Source organism: Heteronotia binoei, chromosome 13, assembly GCF_032191835.1.
Source record: "Heteronotia binoei isolate CCM8104 ecotype False Entrance Well chromosome 13, APGP_CSIRO_Hbin_v1, whole genome shotgun sequence".
Taxonomy (NCBI): Eukaryota; Metazoa; Chordata; class Lepidosauria; order Squamata; family Gekkonidae; genus Heteronotia; species Heteronotia binoei.
The window spans coordinates 13,735,869-13,756,881 of record NC_083235.1 but is presented as its reverse complement, the minus strand read 5'-3'; the positions used below and the strand labels follow the sequence as shown (position 1 = coordinate 13,756,881).

Genomic DNA, 21,013 nt, shown 5'->3' with positions numbered 1-21,013 from the left:
GTTTGAAGAGGAGAGGAGTTAGGATGCTGAAGCTCTTAACCTTGTTTCCACAGCAGGGCTGCCAATCCCCTTGGGAAGCAGATAAGAAGCACTAGTGCAGGGGTGGCCAACGGTAGCTCTCCAGATGTTTTTTGCCTACAACTCCCATCAGTCCCAGCCATTGGCCATGCCGGCTGGGGCTGATGGGAGCTGTAGGCAAAAAACATCTGGAGAGCTACCGTTGGCCACCCCTGCCCTAGGGCATCCATGATAATCCAGCCTCAAATATGAAAAAATTCATAGATTTATCAATATAGTATAAAGAACTTATACAAAAGTGCAATATATATGACACCCGAAACCAACCAGTGTTCTTATTCTTGTCAAGTGCGCTCATTTCTGGATCGTATTTTACTATGTAGAGAGCATGTCTCCAGCTCTCCCCTATTATTTACAACCCAGAGGGCATGTAGCGAAAACATCAGGCCCTGGGATCTTTATACTATAGACTGGCTGTTGGTACCTCAAAGCTGCCTCCCTAGGGTTTCACACAGACAACCCTTATCTCTTCACAGAGAAGTGTGAGAAGGTTTTGATGTTTTCAGTAGTTTTACTATGAATGTTTTACTACTAAGATTCCTTAGTAGTAAAATAGATAGTTGCCTAGTAACCTTTGAACCCGTGACTCAAGTATGCATCTGTAATGTAACCTTTGATGATATCCTATATAGCAGGGGTGGCCAACGATAGCTCTCCAGATGTTTTTTGCCTACAACTCCCATCAGCCCCAGCCATTGGCCATGCTGGCTGAGGCTGATGGGAGTTGTAGGCAAAAAACATCTGGAGAGCTACTGTTGGCCACCCCTGCTATATAGCAACTGTGTAACTGTTGGGACTCCATTACTCCCAAAGCTTATGTCCTTGGCAAAGCTCCTGAGTTTCTTACAATAAACCTATCTTTTGATTCAAAACAAAAGGACTCTGTTATTGGGAAATATCGGCGCTTGACAATTCTTTACAGTGGCAGTCCGGGGTGTGGTAAACCAAGCTGTGAAAACGAAGTCCAACACACTGAGACTTCTTTCAGCAGTAGCCGGTGTAGAGACGAATAGCAGCAAAGCGCAAGACCGCAACAGGGATGCATAGATTGCCCCGTTTCACACGAGGCTTCTACAAGCTTCAAAATTATTTAAATCATTCACACGTGGCAAATAGCTCAAATATTCTGCAGATTACAAAATGGATCTCTGTCATAATATGAAGTACAAAAAGATATTTGCAAAGGTTTTAAAATGATCTTAATAAATATTGTTAGCCAGCATATCACAGTAGTTGTTTTTTGGAATCCCCAGTTGGGGGCAGGGGATCCCCTGGTTTGGAGGCCTTCTGCCCGCTTCAGGGTCATCAGGAAACAAGGTCTGCTGGGCACTCCGTTATTCCCTATGGCAACCGATTCCCGTAGGGCAGGGGTGGCCAAACTTGCTTAACATAAGAGCCACATAAAATAAATGGCAGCCGTTTGAGAGCCACAAGACATGAACATCAGATGTTTGAGAGCCACAAGGAGGGAAGGAAAGAAAATAGTTGGGGAGAAGAAGGAGGGAAAGAGAGGTGGAAAGAAAGCAACTTTAACTTTTGAGTGCAATCTCCAAGCAGTTGGCTGGCTTGGCGAAGTGATTTGAAGAGACGAATGCCTTCTCCAAGCTGGCCAATGAAGCAGTGGTGGCTTAGAGAGCCACACAATATGTGTGAAAGAGTCACATGTGGCTCCTGAGCCACAGTTTGGCCACCCCTGCCGTAGGGTAGAAAGGAGAATTGATCTGCAGGTATCTGGGGCTCTAGGGAGCTGTTACTCAGAGGTTCTTTCTTCCTAGCGACTATGCATAAGATTTGCCGCTTGAGAAGTGGAGACCAAGAGATAAGTGAGCACGGTTCCGTCACCTTGTCTTACCGGATAAACGCCCAGGATCCAGAGCGTGAGGGTGGTGCGACGCGAGCTGTTCCCCTGCCGTAGGAAGAAGCCCGTCTCCTCCAGGAAGAGGCCGACCTGCACAAGCCCCAGGATCACCGGGACCAAGAAGATCCAGATCTGAGCTTTGATAACTGCGGGAGGGGAAAGTGAAGGTAGTGTGAGCTAGCTCACCGTTTTTTAGCCTCCAGTTCACACCTTTTTTGTCTCAGCTCGGGAAGAATGGCTCCAGAGCAAGCTGATTGATGCAGAAGCTCACCGCTTTAATGCCAGTAGCTCATAAAGGAGAACGTTTTGCTCACAAGACTCCACCGCTTAGAGGGAGTGTTGGTGGCAGCTACAAGCACAGATGGCTTCAAGAGGGGATAGGATAAACCAATGGAACAGAGATCCATCAGTGGCTATTAGCCACAAGTTATAGATGGAACTCTCTGTCTGGGGTAAGTGGAGCTCTATATTCTTGGTGCTCGGGGGGGGGGGCACAGTGGAAGGTAGGGCTGCCAATCCCCAGGTGGAGGCAGGGGATCCCCCGGTTTGGAGGCCCTCCCCCGCTTCAGGGTCATCAGAAAGCAGGAGGGAGGGAAACGTGTGCTGGGCACTCCATTATTCCCTATGGAGACTGATTCTCATAAGGAATAACGGAGAATTGGTCCACGGGTATCTGGGGCTCTGGGAGGGGCTGTGCTTTGAAGTAGAGGCACCAAATTAGCTGCACAGCATCTGGTACCTCTCCTCAAAACAACCTCCAAGTTTCAAAAGGATTGGACCAGGGGATCCAATTCTATGAGCCCCAAAAGAAGGTGCCCCTATCCTTCATTATTTCCAATGGAGGGAAGGCATTGAAAAGGTGTGCAGTCCCTTGAAATGGGATGGCCAGAACTCCCTTTGGAGTTCAATGATGCTTGTCACACCCTTGCTCCTGGCTCCACCTCCAAAGTCTACTGGTTCCACCTTCAAAGTCCCCAGATATTTCTTGAATTGGACTTGGCAACCCAGGTGGAAGGACTTCTAGTGTCCTGACCCCACTGGTGTGGACTTCCTGAGGGCACCTGGGTTTTTTGGCCACTGTGTGACACAGAGTGTTGGACTGGATGGACTATTGGCCTGATCCAACATGGCTTCTCATGTTCTTAATATATTCTCTTCCGCTCCATCTTTGCCCACTTTTCTTGATGCCCTCCTGGATGTGGGTTTCCCACCCTTCTCTAGATTCCCCCCTTTCTTACCTTGAAAGATCTCAGACGACAAAGGGAACTGGCCGCTGGAGAAGGAGCAGTTCACAGCACGGACCATGTTGTCCTCTCCAGAGCAGGTCTCTCCTGCTGCCCTGTCTCTGATTGATCATCCCCTTCCGTTCCCTCCCCTCCCCTCATCGTCACTCACCAAATTAATAATTGATATCCGCCCAGAATAGGCGTCTTGGCAACGGGTCCAAGTCCACCTTCACCTGCCGGGGACCGTTCATGGGAGTGGTTCAGATTTGAGTGTTCTTAAGGTCTGTTCTAAAGTAGCAGGCTGAAGCACAATGAGGTGGCCCTCTTGGTCTTAGGGTTACCAAGTTGCCAGGTGGGGCCTGCAGCCAGGCCTGTAGCTACAGTGGGGCCAAGTGGGGCCAGGCCCATCCTTTCAAATCCACCCCCCTTCCAACTGTATGGCCCCTCCATTGGAGGACCCTTTGCTCACTGCCACTCTGAACAAGCAGTAGCTGCCAGTCTTTTCCCGCTTCCTGTTTCCCTCTCCCTAACACAGCATGCAGGGTTGGCTTGTGGAACTCAAGGCAGCTTACAATGCCTAGAGCCCAGGGCCACCAAACCAGGTGCCCCCCCACCCCCCAAAACAACAAATCCTGCTATGGGCCCCACCAAACATGAAATCCTGGTTACGACCCTGCCTGGAGCACTCTTGGAATTCTACGCAATTCCCCCAGACAACTGAGATTAGCTTGGCTGGAGAAAAGGGCTACTTTGAGGTAGGGGTGCCAATCTCCTGGTGGCCCCTTAGGGTTGCCAGGTCCAATTCAAGAAATATTTGGGGGTGGAGCCAGGAGACTTTGGGGGTTGAGCCAGGAACAAGGTTGTGACAAGCATCGTTGAACTCCAAAGGGAGTTCTGGCCATCCCATTTTAAGGGACCGCGCACCTTTTCAATGCCTTCCCTCCATTAGAAATAATGAAGGATAGGGACAGCTTTTTTGGGGGCTCATAGAATTGGACCCCCTGGGGGTGTTTTGAAGAGAGGCACTGAATGCTATGCTGAAAATTTGGTGCTTCTGTCTCAAAAAAACAGCCCCATCCAGAAGCTCAGATACGTTTAGATCCATTCTCCATTTTACCCTATAGGAATTAGTCTCCATAGGGAATAATGGAGTGTCCAGCAGACAGTTCCCTTCCGTCCGTCCCCCCCCCCTTTCTGACAACCCTGAAGTGGGGGGAGGGCTTCCAAACCAGGGCATCCCCTTCCCCCACCTGGGGATTGGGCAACAGAAAAAAGTCACATGGATAGGAGACAGAAAACAAGCAACAGCTCCCTGTAGAATACACCTCTCAAAATATTGGTTTTGATATTTCAAATTTTACTTTTCAAAATAATAATAAGAAGAAGATATTGGATTTATATCTCGCCCTCCACTCCGAAGAGTCTCAGAGCAGCTCACAATCTCCTTTACCTTCCTCCCCCACAGCAGACACCCTGTGAGGTGGGTGGGGCTGGAGAGGGCTCTCACAGCAGCTGCCCTTTCAAGGACAACCTCTGCCAGAGCTATGGCTGACCCAAGGCCATGCTAGCAGGTGCAAGTGGAGGAGTGGGGAATCAAACCCGGTTCTCCCAGATAAGAGTCCGCACACTTAACCACTACACCAAACTGGCTGATACTGGTAGGCAGTGGCCCAAAATGCAACGTGGTACTCATGCTACTCAGATCAAAGGTTTGCTCAATTTGTTAATTTTACTATTCTGTCATTGTACCATAAGTTCGGATTTGCACAATGTAGGCACAAAATACTCCAATACACTTTCAGTATCAGCTTACAGGCATAACCGGTCTAAATTCTCCTGTTTCGCAACTGCTTTATCCAAGCCACATTTTCCTATAAAATAATCATATTATTAAAGGTAACAATGCTTACTCTACTTAAAAAAACAAAACAAAACCTTATTAACAGGCATAACAGGAGAAAACTTAATGAGAATGACGTAGAAGTGTGAGAAATATAAGCAAAGTATTGGTAAGTTGTTATGCCTGTTAATAAGGTGTTTTTTTTTAAAGTAAAGTAAGAGTTGTTACCTTTAATAAATGTATTATATGATGATTTTATAGGAAAATGTGGCTTGGGTAAAGCAGTTGCGAAACAGGAGCATTTAGACCGTAAGCTGATACTGAAAGCGTATTGGAGTATTTTGTGCCTACATTGTCCAAATCTGGACTTAATTTGAAATATCAAACCAATATTTTGAGTTGAACAAAGCAGGAGTCAAATGGCACCTTTAAGACCAACCAATTTTTATTTAGAACGTAAGCTTTCGTGTGCTCTCTAAGCACATAAGAACATAAGAGAAGCCATGTTGGATCAGGCCAACGGCCCATCAAGTCCAACACTCTGTGTCACACAGTGGCAAAAAATGTTATATACACACATACACTGTGGCTAATAGCCACTGATGGACCTGTGCTCCATATTTTTATCTAAACCCCTCTTGAAGGTGGCTATACTTGTGGCCGCCACCACCGCCACCACACTTCATCAGACGAGGAATCCAGCACAGTGAGCAAAGCCATGCATAGCTGAGCAAAGCCATACATAGCTGGTATAGAATACAATCCGAGAGAGGTCACAATAACGGATAACGCAACTAAAAATGCAAGCTAGTGACCAATTTACTAAGAATTATATAGAAACCGGTCCAAATGTCCAAAACATGTACATTCAAGTCCCAAAGCAGTGTGGTGACAAGCCAATCGATTAAGTACTTGTTTCTTTCCAGTCTTCATGAGACCTGGGACCAATATTGATTCAATTATATAGATTCTTTACACAATTTTCAAAAAGAGGGACGCAGAGCATCTCCAGCAGCAATTTCACATTGGCTACAGCTCAGTAGCCACATACTTTGTTCGTTAATAAATCAATATTGGTCCCAGGTCTGATGAAGACTGGAAAGAAACAAGTACTTCATCGATTGGCTTGTCACCACACTACTTTGGGACTTGAATGTACGTGTTTTGGACATTTGGACCGGTTTTTATATACTTCTTAGTAAATTGGACACTAGCTTGCATTTTTTGTTGTGTTATACATAGCTGGTAGGCAGTGGCCAAAAATGCAACGTGGCACTCATGCTACTCAGCTCAAAGGTTTGCTCAATTTGTTAATTTTACTATTCTGTCATTGTACCATTTTACATTCTAAACCACCGCCTACCAGATAATTTTACTTCACTGTCATTGGTTCTTAAATCTGTACCATGTTGCATTCTGGGCCACTGCCTACCAGCTCTGTATGGCTTTGCTCACTGTGCTGGATTCCTCGCCTGATGAAGTGTGCTTAAGAGCACACAAAAGCTTACGTCCTAAATAAAAATTGGTTGGTCTTAAAGGAGAGACTTGACTCCTGCTTTGTTCAACTGCTTCAGACCAGCATGGCTGCCCGCTTGGATCAATATTTGGAGTGGCTTTTTTGAAGATGAGACTGATAAGAGGTGTATTCTACAGGGAGCTGTTGCTTGTTTCCCGCCCATCTGGGGATTGGCAACCCTTGGGGCCCTGAGCGCTCCAGGAATTCTACCCCCCCCACACAAGACAACGGAGATCAGCTCAGCTGGAGAAAATGGCTACTTTGAAGTAGGGGTGCCAACCTTCTGGTGGCACCTGGGGATCTCCTGCTATTACAGACCATCTCCAGATGACCACAATCAGTTCCCCTGGAGAAAAAGGCAGCTTTGGAGGGTGGGCTAGATGGCGTTATAGCCAGGGCTTCCCCCCCCCCCAAGAGCTACACAATATGTGTGAAACAGCCACGTGTGGCTGCCGAGCCACAGTTTGGCCACCCCTGATGTAGATGGTGAGTCTGTGGAGGGTTCCTGAATTTTATGGTGAATCAAGCAAGTGTTGAGGCTGTGGCTCTTGGAGAGTTTTATATGGGAATCTTTTGGGGTGGACTCTTCTTCTTCATAAGAACATAAGAGAAGCCATGTTGGATCAGGCCAATGGCCCATCCAGTCCAACACTCTGCGTCAAACAGTGGCCCAAATTTTTTTTTTTATATATATATATATATATATACACACACTGTGGCTAATAGCCACTGATGGACCTCTGCTCCATATTTTTATCTAAACCCCTCTTGAAGGTGGCCATGCTTGTAGCCGCTACCACCTCCTGTGGCAGTGAATTCCACATGTTAATCACCCTTTGGGTGAAGGACTTCCTTTTATCCGTTTTAACCTGACTGCTCAGTAATTTCATCGAATGGCCATGAGTCCTTGTATTGTGAGAAAAGGAGAAAAGCACCTCTTTCTCTACTCTCTCCATCCCATGCACCATCCCGCAAACCTCCACCATGTCACCCCGCAGTCGACGCCTCTCCAAGCTAAACGTCGACTGCGGGGTGACACGACAGAGGCCCAAAAGACAATGCATGGGATGGAGAAAGCAGAGAAAGAGGCACTTTTCTCCCTTTCTCACAATACAAGAACTCCACTTGTACTCCACTTGTACCTGCTGGAATAGCCTTGGGTCAGCCTTGGGTCTTCCTTCTTCTTCTTCCTCCTCCTCCTTCTTCCTCCTCCTCCTTCTTCTTCCTCCTCCTTCTTCCTTCTTCCTTCCCAGAATTAAACTCTGTTGGTCTTCAAGGGGCCCCTGCAATCAACCTTTGTTTTGCTGCCTCAGACCAACACGACTTCCTTTTGGAACCTCTGCTTCTGGAACCCTTGCAGTGTTTTGTACCGTTTGGGGTGGACCTCAGTCAGAGTCATGACATGGTTTTGCTTCTTTTTGTGGACTTTACAAGGGCCAATAGAGCTGCTTGCAACTCCCTCCCCCTTCCCCCTACAAAACACCTGCAGCAGAAGAGATTGGCATCTTTTTACTATAGCCCTCTGCTGCCCCCTTCTGGAAAGTCCAATGCACTGCTCCGCAAAACATAATGGGGTTTGTGTTCCTTGCGCTTGGGTGCCTTTCGGGGAGAGAATCGGCGCCACCCGCGTCTTCCTCGTTCTCCAGCTCTTCTTTTTCTCGCTTCCTACAAACCAAGGCATGATTTTGGTCCCAGGCAGAGATGAGCATCTGCCTCCGGTGGGGGTGACAGCAAGAGAAGGGTGACTTCTTCTCTTTCTCCTCCATCTTCACAGCAGCCGTAGGATAAGACCAGAAGACAGGGGAATGTACACTGAACATCTGAGCAAGGTGTTTTTCACTACCAACCTCGCCCCTGGAGGAAGGAAGCTGGCCTAAGGCTGCGAGGACGAGAAAGCAACTCCCCCCTTCCCCACCGCCTCAACCCCCTGCAAAAGGAGCCAAGGAAGGAGGGAATGCAGCACACCCCAGCAGAAGAGGGCAAAGACTGCAGAGGAACAGTGCGGAGCGGCTCTGCCGGCTCCCAGAGGAGAAGTGGACAACTGTGGTCTCAGGTGTGAAAGAATGGAGACATTTCCCAGGGGAGAATTCTAGCTGGGCTCTGGAAGGAGGGAAGAACAGGGAGCCAGAAGGGATATCAGAGTGAGGAAGACCTTTGCAACCCCCTTATCCCACCTCCAGAGAGAGAGAAGAACCTGGAGACCATTTCTGGAACAGAGAAGCCTTGCTTATTCCCTTCCAAGCCAAGGGTGTTTGGGGTGCAGCAATTCCCCTCTGATGAGATGTTGGCAGCCCGGGAAGCAGCCGCCCTCTACCAGACCGACTTTGTGCGGAACGCCCGGGCGGTGGGCGCCCTGTGGGCCGGCTGCACCCTTTGCTTCGGCATCCTGGAGGTGGTGGTGCTGATCCAGCCGGCCTGGGTGCAGACCGGGCCGCTCACCTACCAGCTGCCCCCTTCGGGGGTCCTCTCCGACCCCAGCGTGAGCGCCGTGGGCTCCTTCGGCCTCTACCAGGTCTGCGTGGAGCGGGACAGCACCCTGAAGTGCGAGGGCTCCCTGGTCACCCTGACACCCATCCCGTCCTTCAAGGCGGCTTCGGTCTTTGTCCTGATGGCCCTGGTGTTGGTGATGGGCAGCGTGGCCTCCTTGGGTCTCTTCTGGACCTGCAGCCCTGGGACTGTCTACAAGGTTTGCGCCTGGCAGCAGCTTTCGGCAGGTAAGCTTGCCAGTCCCCAGGTCCCAGCGGGGTTTCTCCCATTTTCCCAAGCTCCTTCCCGCTCCCAGTCCCCACCCCCACAGCCGCCATGTGCCTTTTCACCTCCGGAGGCTTCAGGCTCCGCTTGGAAAGGCTTCCGCTTGGAAAGGGGTGTCTGTGCCTTTAAGGCTGAATGGGGGCAGGGGGAGCAGGCAGAACAACATGGCTGCCCCCAGTGGCTGTGAAGGCAGCCTAGACCCTCCGTTGGTTGCACAATCTTTTCAGAGGTCCTTTGCATAGGAAAGGTAAACGTGAACCTTTGGTTGCTCTGTGTTACTTTGAAGAAGCTGGAAGTTCAGCAACTCATGAGTAGAGAGGCCAATCCCCAGGTGGGAGCAGGCCCTGCTCTGCTTCAGAGTTGTCAGAAACAGCAGTGGGGTGGGGGGAGGGAAATGTCTGCTGGGCACTTCATGATTCCCTATGGAGATCGATTCCCATAGAATTGATCTGGGGGTATCTGCGGCTCTGGAAGGGCTGTTTTTTGAGGTAGAGGCACCAAATTTTCAGCATAGCCTCTGATGAAAGAACGACAAATACCAAAGAGGTGTGGATGGAAGCGGACAGGAATGGGCCATCTTATACAAGAGGTATCAGGTTTCAAATAGAGAAACCACCAGAGTTTAGGGATGCCAGTCTCCATGTGGGACCTGGAGATCTCCTGGGATTACAGCTCATCTCCAGGCTGCAGAGATCAGTTCCCCTGGAGGAAAGGGATGCTCTGGAGCAGGGCTGGCCAAACTTGCTTAACTTAAGAGCCACATACAATAAATGTCAGATGTTTGAGAGCCACAAGACACAAATGCCAGATGGTTGACAGCTGGAAGGAAGATATATAGATAGATAATGATGATGATGCTAGATAGATAGATAGATAGATAGATAGATAGATAGATAGATAGATAGATAGATAGATAGATAGATAGATAGATAGATAGATAGATAGATAGATAGATAGATAGATAGATGGATGGATGGATGGATGGATGGATGGATGGATGGATGGATGGATGGATGGATGGATGGATGGATGGATGGATGGATGGATGGATGGAATAAATGTCAGATGTTTGAGAGCCACAAGACACGAATGCCAGATGGTTGACAGCCGGAAAGGAAGGAAGATATATAGATAGATAATGATGATGATGCTAGATAGATAGATAGATAGATAGATAGATAGATAGATAGATAGATAGATAGATAGATAGATAGATAGATAGATAGATAGATGGAGAGATGGATGGAGAGATGGATAGAGAGATGGATGGATGGATGGATGGATGGATGGATGGATGGATGGATGGATGGATGGATGGATGGATGGATGGATGGATAGATGGATAGATGGATAGATGGATGGAGAGATGGAGAGATGGAGAGATAGATAGATTTTGCCCCTTTCCTTCGAGCTTTGCTGGCTTCAAGGTAGAGAGGCAAGAAGCTGCACAAAGCTCTGAAGCTACCCTTGGGAAAACCTCGATATGGGATTTCCTTGGGGAACTTTCAAAAGTCTCTTCTGCAGCCCCAAGGATGAGAGATTTGCTCCTTAAAAAATTAAAAACAGTCTTCGGGTAGTGGTGAAAAGCATCCTCAGGTCACAGTGACACCCCACCACCACCACACCTTGAAGGTTTTCAAAGCAAGAGGTGTTCAGACATGGTTTGCCGTTGCCTGCCTCTGCTCAGAAACCCCGGACCTGAAGGCTGGCGAGCAGGGTTGCCAGGTCTGATTCAAGAAACATCTGGGGACTTTGGGGGTGGAGCCAGGAGCAAGGTTGTGACAAGCATCACTGAACTCCAAAGGGAGTCCTGCCCATCCAATTTAAAAGGACCACAGACCTATTAAATGCCTTCCCTCTACTGGAAATAATGGATAGGGACACCTTCTTTTGGGGCTCATAGAATTGGATCCCGTGGTCCAATCTTTTTGAAACTTGGAGGGTGCTTTGAGGAGAAGCACCGGATGCTATGCTGCAAATTTGGTATCTCTACTTCAAACAACAGCCCCCCATGAGCCCCAGATACCCACAGATCAATTCTCCACTATACCTTATGGGAATGTGTCTCCATAGGGAATAATGGAGTGCCCAGCAGACCCCCCCCCCCGCTTTCTGATGACCCTGAAGTGGGGGGAGGGCTTCTAAACCGGGGGATCCCCTGCCCCGACCTGGAGATTGGCAACCCTGTTGGCGAGCCAGATAGGGCCCTAGGGGAAGGGGTATCTGTGTAGAGACCACACAAACTCCACACAAGCCAGTTTGTTGTAGTGGTTAAGTGCACGGACTCTTATCTGGGAGAACCGGATTTGATTCCCCACTCCTCCACTTGCAGGTGCTGGAATGGCCTTGGGTCAGCCATAGCTCTTACAGAGGTTGTCTTTGAAAAGGCAGCTGCCGCGAGAGTTCTCTCAGCCCCACCCACCTCAGAGTGCCTGTTGTGGGGGGCGGGGAAGGTAAAGGAGCTTGTAGGCCGCTCTGAGACTGTCCTTGAAAGGGCAGCTTCTGGAAGCGCTCTCTCAGCTCCACTTGCCTCACAGGGCGTCTGTTGTGGGGGAGGAAGGGAAAGGAGATTGTAGGCTGCTCTGAGACTCTGTCCTTGAAAGGGCAGCTTCTGGGAAAGCCCTCTCAGCCCCACCTACCTCACAGGGTGTCTGTTGTGGGAGGGGAGGAAGGTAAAGGAGATTGTAGGCTGCTCTGAGACTCTGTCCTTGAAAGGGCAGCTTCTGGGAAAGCCCTCTCAGCCCCACCCACCTCACAGGGCATCTGTTGTGGGGGTGGAGGAAGGTAAAGAAGATTGTAGGCTGCTCTGAGACTCTGTCCTTGAAAGGGCAGCTTTTGTGAGAGCCCTCTCAGCCCCACCCACCTCACAGGGTGTCTATTGTAGGGGGCAGGGAAGGGAAAGGAAATTGTAGGTTGCTTTGAGACTCTGTCCTTAAAAGGGCAGCTTCCGTGAGAGCCCTCTCAGCCCCACCCACTTCACAGGGTGTCTGTTGTGGGGGGCGGGGAAGGGAAAGGATATTGTAGGCTGCTCTGAGACTCTGTCCTTGAAAGGGCAGCTTCTGTGAGAGCTCTTTCAGCCCCACCTACCTCACAAGGTGTCTGTTGTGGGGGGTGGGGAAGGGAAAGGAGATTGTAGACTGCTCTGAGACTCTGTCCTTGAAAGGGCAGCTTCTGTGAGAGCCCTCTCAGCCCTACCCGCCTCACAGGGTATCTGTTGTGGGGGGTGGGGAAGGGAAAGGAAATTGTAGGTTGCTTTGAGACTCTGTCCTTAAAAGGGCAGCTTCCGTGAGAGCCCTCTCAGCCCCACCCACTTCACAGGGTGTCTGTTGTGGGGGGCGGGGAAGGGAAAGGATATTGTAGGCTGCTCTGAGACTCTGTCCTTGAAAGGGCAGCTTCTGTGAGAGCTCTTTCAGCCCCACCTACCTCACAAGGTGTCTGTTGTGGGGGGTGGGGAAGGGAAAGGAGATTGTAGACTGCTCTGAGACTCTGTCCTTGAAAGGGCAGCTTCTGTGAGAGCCCTCTCAGCCCTACCCGCCTCACAGGGTATCTGTTGTGGGGGGTGGGGAAGGGAAAGGAGATTGTAGACTGCTCTGAGACTCTGTCCTTGAAAGGGCAGCTTCTGGGAGAGCCCTCTCAATCCCACCCACCTCACAGGGTGTCTGTTGTGCGGGAGGAAGGGAAAGGAGATTGTAGGCCGCTCTGAGACTCTGTCCTTGAAAGGGCAGCTTCTGGGAGAGCCCTCTCAGTCCCACCTACCTCACAGGGTGTCTGTTGGCGGGGGGGGGAAGGTAAAAGAGATTGTAAGCCACTGAGACCCTGAGATTCAGAGTATAGGGTGGGATATAAATCCAATATCTCTTTTCTCCTTTTCATCCCTCTCACAGCCACATGTCAGGCCCTGGGCTGCCTGGTTTTCCCTGACGGCTGGGGGGCACCAGAGGTGAGAGCTCTATGCGGGCCTCAGGCCAGGAGTTACGCCCTGGGCACCTGCACAATCCACTGGGCCTTCACCCTTGCCCTGCTGGGCATTGCTGACGCTCTGGTGCTGGCAACGCTCGCCTTCGTGCTGGGGAACCGGCAGGACGCTTTGCTTCCCGCAGGCTACGCTCCACCCCCAGGGGGGAGAGGTAAGGAACTGCGCTCTCCCCTTCCCTTCCCCCCTTCCCTTGGCAGTGACAGAGCATTAAAGGATGCTGGAGCCGGTACCAGCTGCTTTAGAAGCAGGGCCTGGCAGCAGAGTTATCTGTTGCCAAGCGACAGCCAATGGGAGACAAGGATGGGACACAGGGCAGGAAGCTGGAAACTCTCCAAGAGAAAAGGATGCAGAAGGTGGTGGTGGGGGAACAACCCACAAATAAAATTGGGTGTGACAATCCCACTAAAATGTAATACTGCAATCTCTCTGCGCCAGCAGCTGAAATTCACAACCTGTTCTTAAAAGGAAGGCCGGACTCTGTGATTTCTGTACTCTTGCCCAGATTGGCTTGGTCTGTTCAATTTCTGCCAGTCACAGGGAGAGAAATGGAGCATGAAGAACAAGAGGCGACAGGATTGAGCTTGTGCCAGGGTCTGTACCAATTCTGGGGCTCACATTTTGAGGGGGAAGTGGTGCCATCTTACTTCTCAATAGGACTTTTTTTGTAGCAGGAACTCCTTTGCATAATAGGCCACACCCCCTGATGTAGCCAATCCTCCTGGAGCTTACAGAAGGCCCTGCACTAAGAGCCCTGTAAGCTCTTGGAGGATTGGCTACATCAGGGTGTGTGTGGCCTAATATGCAAAGGAGTCCCTGCTACAAAAAAGCCCTGCTTCTCACACAAAGATTATATTCTGCTTTCCACTCAAGAGTCTCAGAGCGCCTTACAATCTCCTTAATCTGAGGCAACACATAACACTTGCTGACCTCGCCCAGAGGTGAGTCCTGAATTCTCTGAGAATAATGCAAAGAACCTCTTGGTTTCTGTGTTCTGATCTTGCTAGCCCACTACCACCTGCCCGCTATCGCTTCCGGACAGTTATGGGGCCCTCCAGGGCTCACTTTGTAGCAGGTGCTCCTCTGCATATTAGGCCACACACCCCTGATGGAGCCAATCCTTCAAGAGCTTACAGTAGGCCCTGTAATAAAAGCCCTGAAGCTCTTGGAGGATTGGCTACATCAGCGGGGTGTGGCCTAATATTCAGAGGAGCTCCTGCTACGAAATGAGCCCTGCCTTGTTCAGAGCGAGGTGCCCCGAAGCAATCCCTGACAGAACTATTCATTGATTTTACTACACTTGTATCCTACCTCTTCTCCCCAAGGACAGCCTAAAACAACTGACCACATTCTCCTCTCCTCCATTTTATCCTCAACCCTGTGACTAGCTCAAGGTATGTGACTAGCTCAAGGTCACTCAGCAAGTGTCCACGACAGAGTGAGGATTCGAACTCGCATCTCCCAGATATTTGCCAGGCACTCTGACCCCTACAACCACACTATAAGCATTGTGCAGATGTTTCTTAACTATGTTGAATTCTGCATTTCAATACAAACTCTGCATAGGTCTGATATTATTCACATATATTGTATAAAAAGCTTCCAACCCATACTGTTTAAAGCCCTTTTAGCATTCTAGTAGAGAACTGAGATCTAGAGGGAGAACAGTTGCAGCTAGAATGTACTCCCTTGAGAAAAGCTGCATCGTTCTAGAACTAGAAATCAGCCATGGAGCTAGAAGGGTCAGAACAGGAGTGTCAAACATGCATCCTGGGGGCATTAGACTCCCCCAGAGGGTTCCTATCAGGTCCCCAAGCAACTGGCTGTCATCTACTTCTTTCTCCCTCTCTCTTGCTTCCTTCTGCACCACAGTTTGCTTTGCAAGGCTTGCTCAATTGCACAGGAGCTACAGAGCAAAACCTCTGTTTTTTCCATTGGCTGAGGCTCCTTCCTTAGGGAGGAAGGGTGGGGAAGCGGAGCTTGTTTTGCTAGGCTCTCTCAATTGCACAGAAGAGCTACTGATCCAAGCCTCTCTTCCTTCTTCTACTGGCTGAGGCTCTTCCCCCTCCCTGACCCCTGGGGAAGGAAGGAAAGAGCCAGAGCTTCCTTTGCCCAGTTCCCTGGATCCTATGGGAGAAATTAAAAAAACCGACTTTAAGGCGAACATATGCTAATGCTTTAAGCATGTTTTAAGGTGTTTTTTTTTTTTTTAAAGTTGTTTGTGCCCTTTAAAAAGTTTATATTTTTACTACCTATCTTAAATCTACCTAATCTTAAAACACACATGGCCCGGCTCGACATGGCCCGCCCCAACAAGGTCTCATCATTTATATCAGATTTGGCCCTCATAACAAATTAGTTTGACATGCCTGGGTCAGAAGATCCTATTCAACCTCCCATTTTAGTGCTGCATTTTCCACCTCCGAGCTCTTTCCTTCACCCTCCCTGGATAAAAAGGTAAAAGTAGTTCCCTGTGCAAACACCTACGTAGTTGTTACTGACCCATGGGGTCACATCACGACATTTTCTTGACAGACTTCCTATGGGGTGGTTTGCCATTGCCTTCCCCAGTCATCTACACTTTCCCCGCAGCAAGCTGGGTCCTCATTTTACCGACCTCGGAAGGATGGAAGGCTGAGCCGGCTACCTGAACCTTGAGCCAGCTACCTGAACCCTGCTTCCGCCAGGATTTAACTCAAGTCACAAGCAAACTTGGACTGTAGTACTGCAGCTTACCACTCTGCACCACGGGTCTCCTTCTCCCTGGAAAAACCCCTATAAGTCTCTGCTGATTTGGGCTGCCCACTTTTCAATTAAATTATGTGTCATTTATAGGGGTTAGCATTAGCCCAAGGCATGTTTCTCCATGTTTTGAACAGCTCTGCCCATTGTTGGGTTTTTTTGTCGTTCAAGCTGTTGCTTGAAGGCACAAGAGCAAGTCAATTGGTAACCCTACCCTTTGTGAATTCTGCCAACTGAAACCTGAAATGGTACGCTTAGATCCATAAACAGCTTTTTCTTGGTTTCCGTCCTGTTCAGAGTTTACTGATGGAAGTTCTTGCGGCTGATTGACCCTCACGTAACGTTATCTGGCTAGAGCTGCTAGCATTATTTGGGTTAAGTACTTCTTCACCCAGGAATTCACTGCTGCAAGAAGTGGTGGCAGTTATAAGCAAAGATGGCTTCAAGAGGAAATATGGGGGAGAGGTCCATCAGTGGCTGTTAGCTCCAAAATATAGACGAAACATTCCGTCTGGGACAGTGATGCTCTGTATTCTTGGTGCTTGGGGAGCAACAGTTGGGAGAGCTTCTGGAGTTCTGGCCCTGCTGGTAGACCTCCTGACAGCCCTTGGGTTTTGGTCACTGTGTGACACAGAGGGCTGGACTGGATGGGCCATTGTCTTGATCCAACATGGCTTATCTTATGTTCTTATGATTACTTTTTATCATTTGTCATTATTTGGCAGCAACAGCTATTATGTCAGAAATGGCCTTAAAGCTTTTCAGATATTCAGCACGTTTACTTTTGGCCTAAGCCTGGGAAGTCATAGAGGCAAAAAGAGAAAAAAGGGCAGTTAAAAAAAGACACCCACCATGTTCCTGAGACAGAAAATCCGTACAGTGTTTTCCTCAGAAATGAAAGTACATTGACTATCAGACAGTTTCCAGCCTGTAAATGGCACCTCAGTGTTAGAGCCAGTTTTGTGTAGTGGCTAAGTGTATGGACTCTTATCTGGGAGAACCTGGTTTGATTCCCCACTCCTCCACTTGCAGCTGCTGGCCTTGGGTCAGTCATAGCTCTCGCAGGAGTTTTCGTTGAAAGGGGAGCTGCTGCTCTCAGCCCCACCCACCTCACAGGGCGTCTGTTGTGGAGGAAGAAAGGAGATTGTAAGCCACTCTGAGACTGATTCAGAGAGAAGGGTAGGGTTAGGGTGGCCAGACCGTCCCAACCAGCCGGGAAAGTCCCACCCCTGCCCTAAATCTACAGTCTTCTTCTCTTCTAATTAGGACTGCCAACCCCCCACCCCCAATCCAGGTGAGGAATCTCCCGCCTGGGAGGTTCTCAACCTGCTGGCCCACATTGGCCCTGCGGGGGGAACCTCCCTCCGCGTCACTGGCGCAATGACGTCACCCGTAAGTGACATCATCAAAATGGCATCACCCCATGCAGGGCTGCTCTAGGCATTTCCAGGAGAACTCTATGGTTTTCCCAGAGACTCTAGCCATTTGGGAGGTAAAACTCTATGGTGCAATAGAGTTTTAACCTGTCAAATGGCTAGAGCGTCTGGGAAAACCATAGAGTTTTCCCGGAAACGCCTAGAGCAGCCCTGCACAGGCACCGCCATTTTGATGACGTCACTTCTGGGTGACGTCATTTCGCTGCGCGGCAGACAGCGTGCTCACGACTGTCCCCCATTGCGGGATGAAGAGGACTTGGCAACCCTACTTCTAATGTCTTTTTCCCCTGGTGGATTCTGAGGGTGCGGTCACCCCTCAGAGTCAACTAGGCCCGTCACAAACAGCCAGTCTTTTCTGGGAGGAAACCAGACCTATTACCTGAGTGGCTGCCCTCTTCTCCCTGAGGCAAGGCCTACTCCACACCGAATCCCCCATGCAGAACCATTGCTGAACAACTGCCTCCCACTTTTTCAGACCTTCACTCTAACCCACAATTTGGGAAACATTTTTTTCTAAGGATACATTATGTCTTCCTTCTTCTGGGATTCACGCACACATGTCTATTTTCTCTTCCCTTCTCCCTCTTTTTATTTCAAAGAACAAGAGACGGCAACAGTCCCTCTGATGTGACCTGTTTGTCGCTGACCGCCTGAAGATCGGTATCTCAGAACTGACGGATACGTGCAGGAAACTGAGGTGGGGACAGGGCCGTAGCCAAGATTTCATGTTTGGTGAGGCCCACAGCAGGATTTATTGTTTGAGGGGGCCAGGGGGGGCCACCCGGTTTGGTGGCCCTGGGCTCTCACCACTGTAAATTGCTTTTGAGCTCCACAAGCTAACCCCCCCCCCTTCACTTGAGCAGTTACAGCTGCTCTATTCCCCCACCCCTTTCTTATGTGCTCCTCAGAAAGACAGAGACCTCTTGAACTGAAGTTGGGTGCTCGGAATGCCGGCTGCAAGAAGACTCTCCCCCACTCCCCTTTGCTCTGCACGGTGTGTTAGGGAAGGGGAGAGAAAAAGCAAAAAGACCAGCAGCAATGCTACTACTTGTTCAGAGTGGCTGCAAACAAAGGAGACAAATTGTGAGCCCTTCAGTGGAGGGGCCATACAGTTGGAAGGGGGATTTGGAAGGATGGGTCTGGTACCCCCTGGACCTCCCTGTAGCTATGGGCCCGGGTGGGGATGGACTGAAAGCCACCCTGAGCTCGCTTGCAGGATTTAAATCCAGGAATTGAATTGAATTAAATTGAAGAACAGATGGCAGGGGAAGGATCATGTTTTGGAACACTCCTCTGTGCAGAGAGAAAACCGGCAAGGCCAGCACAGCAAGGGGATAGAAGCTTTCCCCATCTCGTACAGGTTTTCTGCTTGAACGGAGGGGCTTGTTTGTAATGCAAAGGAATGTTCAAACCTGGAATCTGTTACCTGGAGATCAGACTGCTGGAGTTCCTTCTATCACTTCACACTTCACACAATGCCATGATGGGCCAACCACATCTGAGGCGGCTGAACGAGGTGGTCCAATGGCCTGCAGCACTTCGAACTGGTGGCGGCGGCTGCAAGCATAGCCAGCTTCAAGAGGGGATTGGATATGGAGCAGAGGTCCATCAGTGGCTATTAGCCACAACGTATTGTTGGAACACTCTATCTGGGGCAGTGATGCTCTGTATTCTTGGTGCTTGGAGGGGGGGCACTGTGGGAGGACTTCTAGAGTCCTGGCCCCACTGATGGACCTCGTGATAGCACCTGGATTTTTTGGCCACTGTGTGACACAGAGTGTTGGACCGAATGGGCCATTGGCCTGATCCAACATGGCTTCTCTTACGTTCTTATGTGACACAGAGTGTTGGACTGGATGGGCCACTGGCCTGATCCAACATGGCTTCTCCTATGTTCTTATGTGACACAGAGTGTTGGGCTGGATGTGCCGTTGGCCTTATCCAACATGGCTTCTCTTACGTTCTTTTGTGACACAGAGTGTTGGACTGGATGGGCCATTGGCCTGATCCAACATGGCTTCTCTTATGTTCTTCTGTGACACAGTGTTGGACTGGATGGGCCATTGGCCTGACCCAACATGGCTTCTCTTATGTTCTTATGAACTGCTGGGGGCGGATTCTGATTTTCAACGTTCTTTTGCATTAAACTCTCTCCCCCCCCCTTCCCCAAACTCTCTGAAAATAGAAAGCCAGTGCAGGAGGAAGAAATGCTCTGCCCCCTTCTCTTGGCTTGCAATGCCGGTTTTCTATTTACAGGGAGTTTTTAAACGTACAGAAGCGAATGTGAATCTGACACCCACCTGTAGACCAATACAGCGCAGTCTATTCTATCAGATTCAGGAGATGTGGTATAGCCGAATCTCAGAAGGTAAGAAGGGTCAGCTCTTGAATGAGACACTACCAATGAAGACTTCGCAGAGGGAGGCAACGGCAAACCGCCTCTGCCTCTCACTTGCCATGAGAACCTCTTGTTGGGGTTGCCATAAATTGGAAGCTACGTAAATAAAGAAATCCCTAAGAGACACCATAAATTTTAAACAAGACAGTGTAATGTAAAGGTCAGTGGTGTTCTGGCAAAACTTGCACATAGAACTTCAAATAGAAAGCATGTGGCAAAAAAACATTAACTGAAGACAGTTCAAAAACAGTCTTTCCAATCAAAAAGGAGTGACAATATTCCAGTATTTAGTTCATGGAACTAAAAGAAGCCCTTCCAAAGACGTCTGTTCTAGATATCAAGACGTTTCATCCATCTTTCTTCAGCTTGGAGGCTTATTTATCACTGGAACCCAATCCTTACAATACATTCACAGGAGACCAACAAGGTTTAGAACATGTTTGTAAGATTTCCAGGTTCTCCATCTTACCACTGGAACCCCATCTTTCAGACATGTTCTGAACTTTGTTGGTCTCCTGTGAATGTATTGTAAAGATTGGATTCCAGTGATAAATAAGCCTCCAAACTGAAGAAAGATGGATGAAACGTCTTGATATCTAGAACAGACGACTTTGGAAGGGCTTCTTTTAGTTCCATAAACTAAATACTGGAATATTGTCACTCCTTTGTGATTGGAAAGACTGCTTTTGAACTGTCTTCTGTTAATGTTTTTTTGCTACATGCTTTCTATTTGAAGTTCTATGTGGAAGTTTTGTCAGAACACCACTGACCTTTACATTACACTGTCTTCTTATTTAAAATTTATGGTGTCTCTTAGCGGTTTTTCTATTTACACCGCTGTACGCTAAGATCCTATAGTTTTGCTATAAATGGGAAACTAAGCAGAGCTAGTACAAGGATGGGAGACCACCAAGGAAGGCTCTGCAGAGGAAGGCCATGGCAGATGACCTCTGCTTCTCACTTGCCTGGAAAGCCCCTTGCTGGGATCTCTATAAGTAGGAAGCTAAGCAGGGTCAGTACTTGGAAGGGAGACCACCAAGGAAGGCTCTGCAGAGGAAGGCAATGGCCAACCATCTCTGCCTCTTGCTTGTCTTGAAAGCCCCCTTGCTGAGATGACCAGAAGTTGGACACTAAGCAGGGTCAGTATATGGAGGGGAGACCACCAAGGAAGGCTCTGTAGAGGAAGGCAATGGCA

The 21,013-nt window shown here is 49.1% G+C and overlaps 1 protein-coding gene across 1 annotated transcript; it reads left to right on the top strand.

Moving 5' to 3' along the window:
- The first annotated feature begins 8,799 nt into the window (after positions 1-8,799).
- Positions 8,800-18,120, top strand: LOC132581433 (LHFPL tetraspan subfamily member 5 protein-like). The gene is made up of 3 exons (XM_060252674.1): positions 8,800-9,232; positions 13,154-13,396; positions 18,020-18,120. The coding sequence occupies exons 1-3, from the start codon at positions 8,800-8,802 to the stop codon at positions 18,049-18,051; spliced, it is 708 nt and encodes a 235-aa protein (XP_060108657.1). The 3' UTR covers positions 18,052-18,120.
- Positions 18,121-21,013: the final 2,893 nt, after the last annotated feature.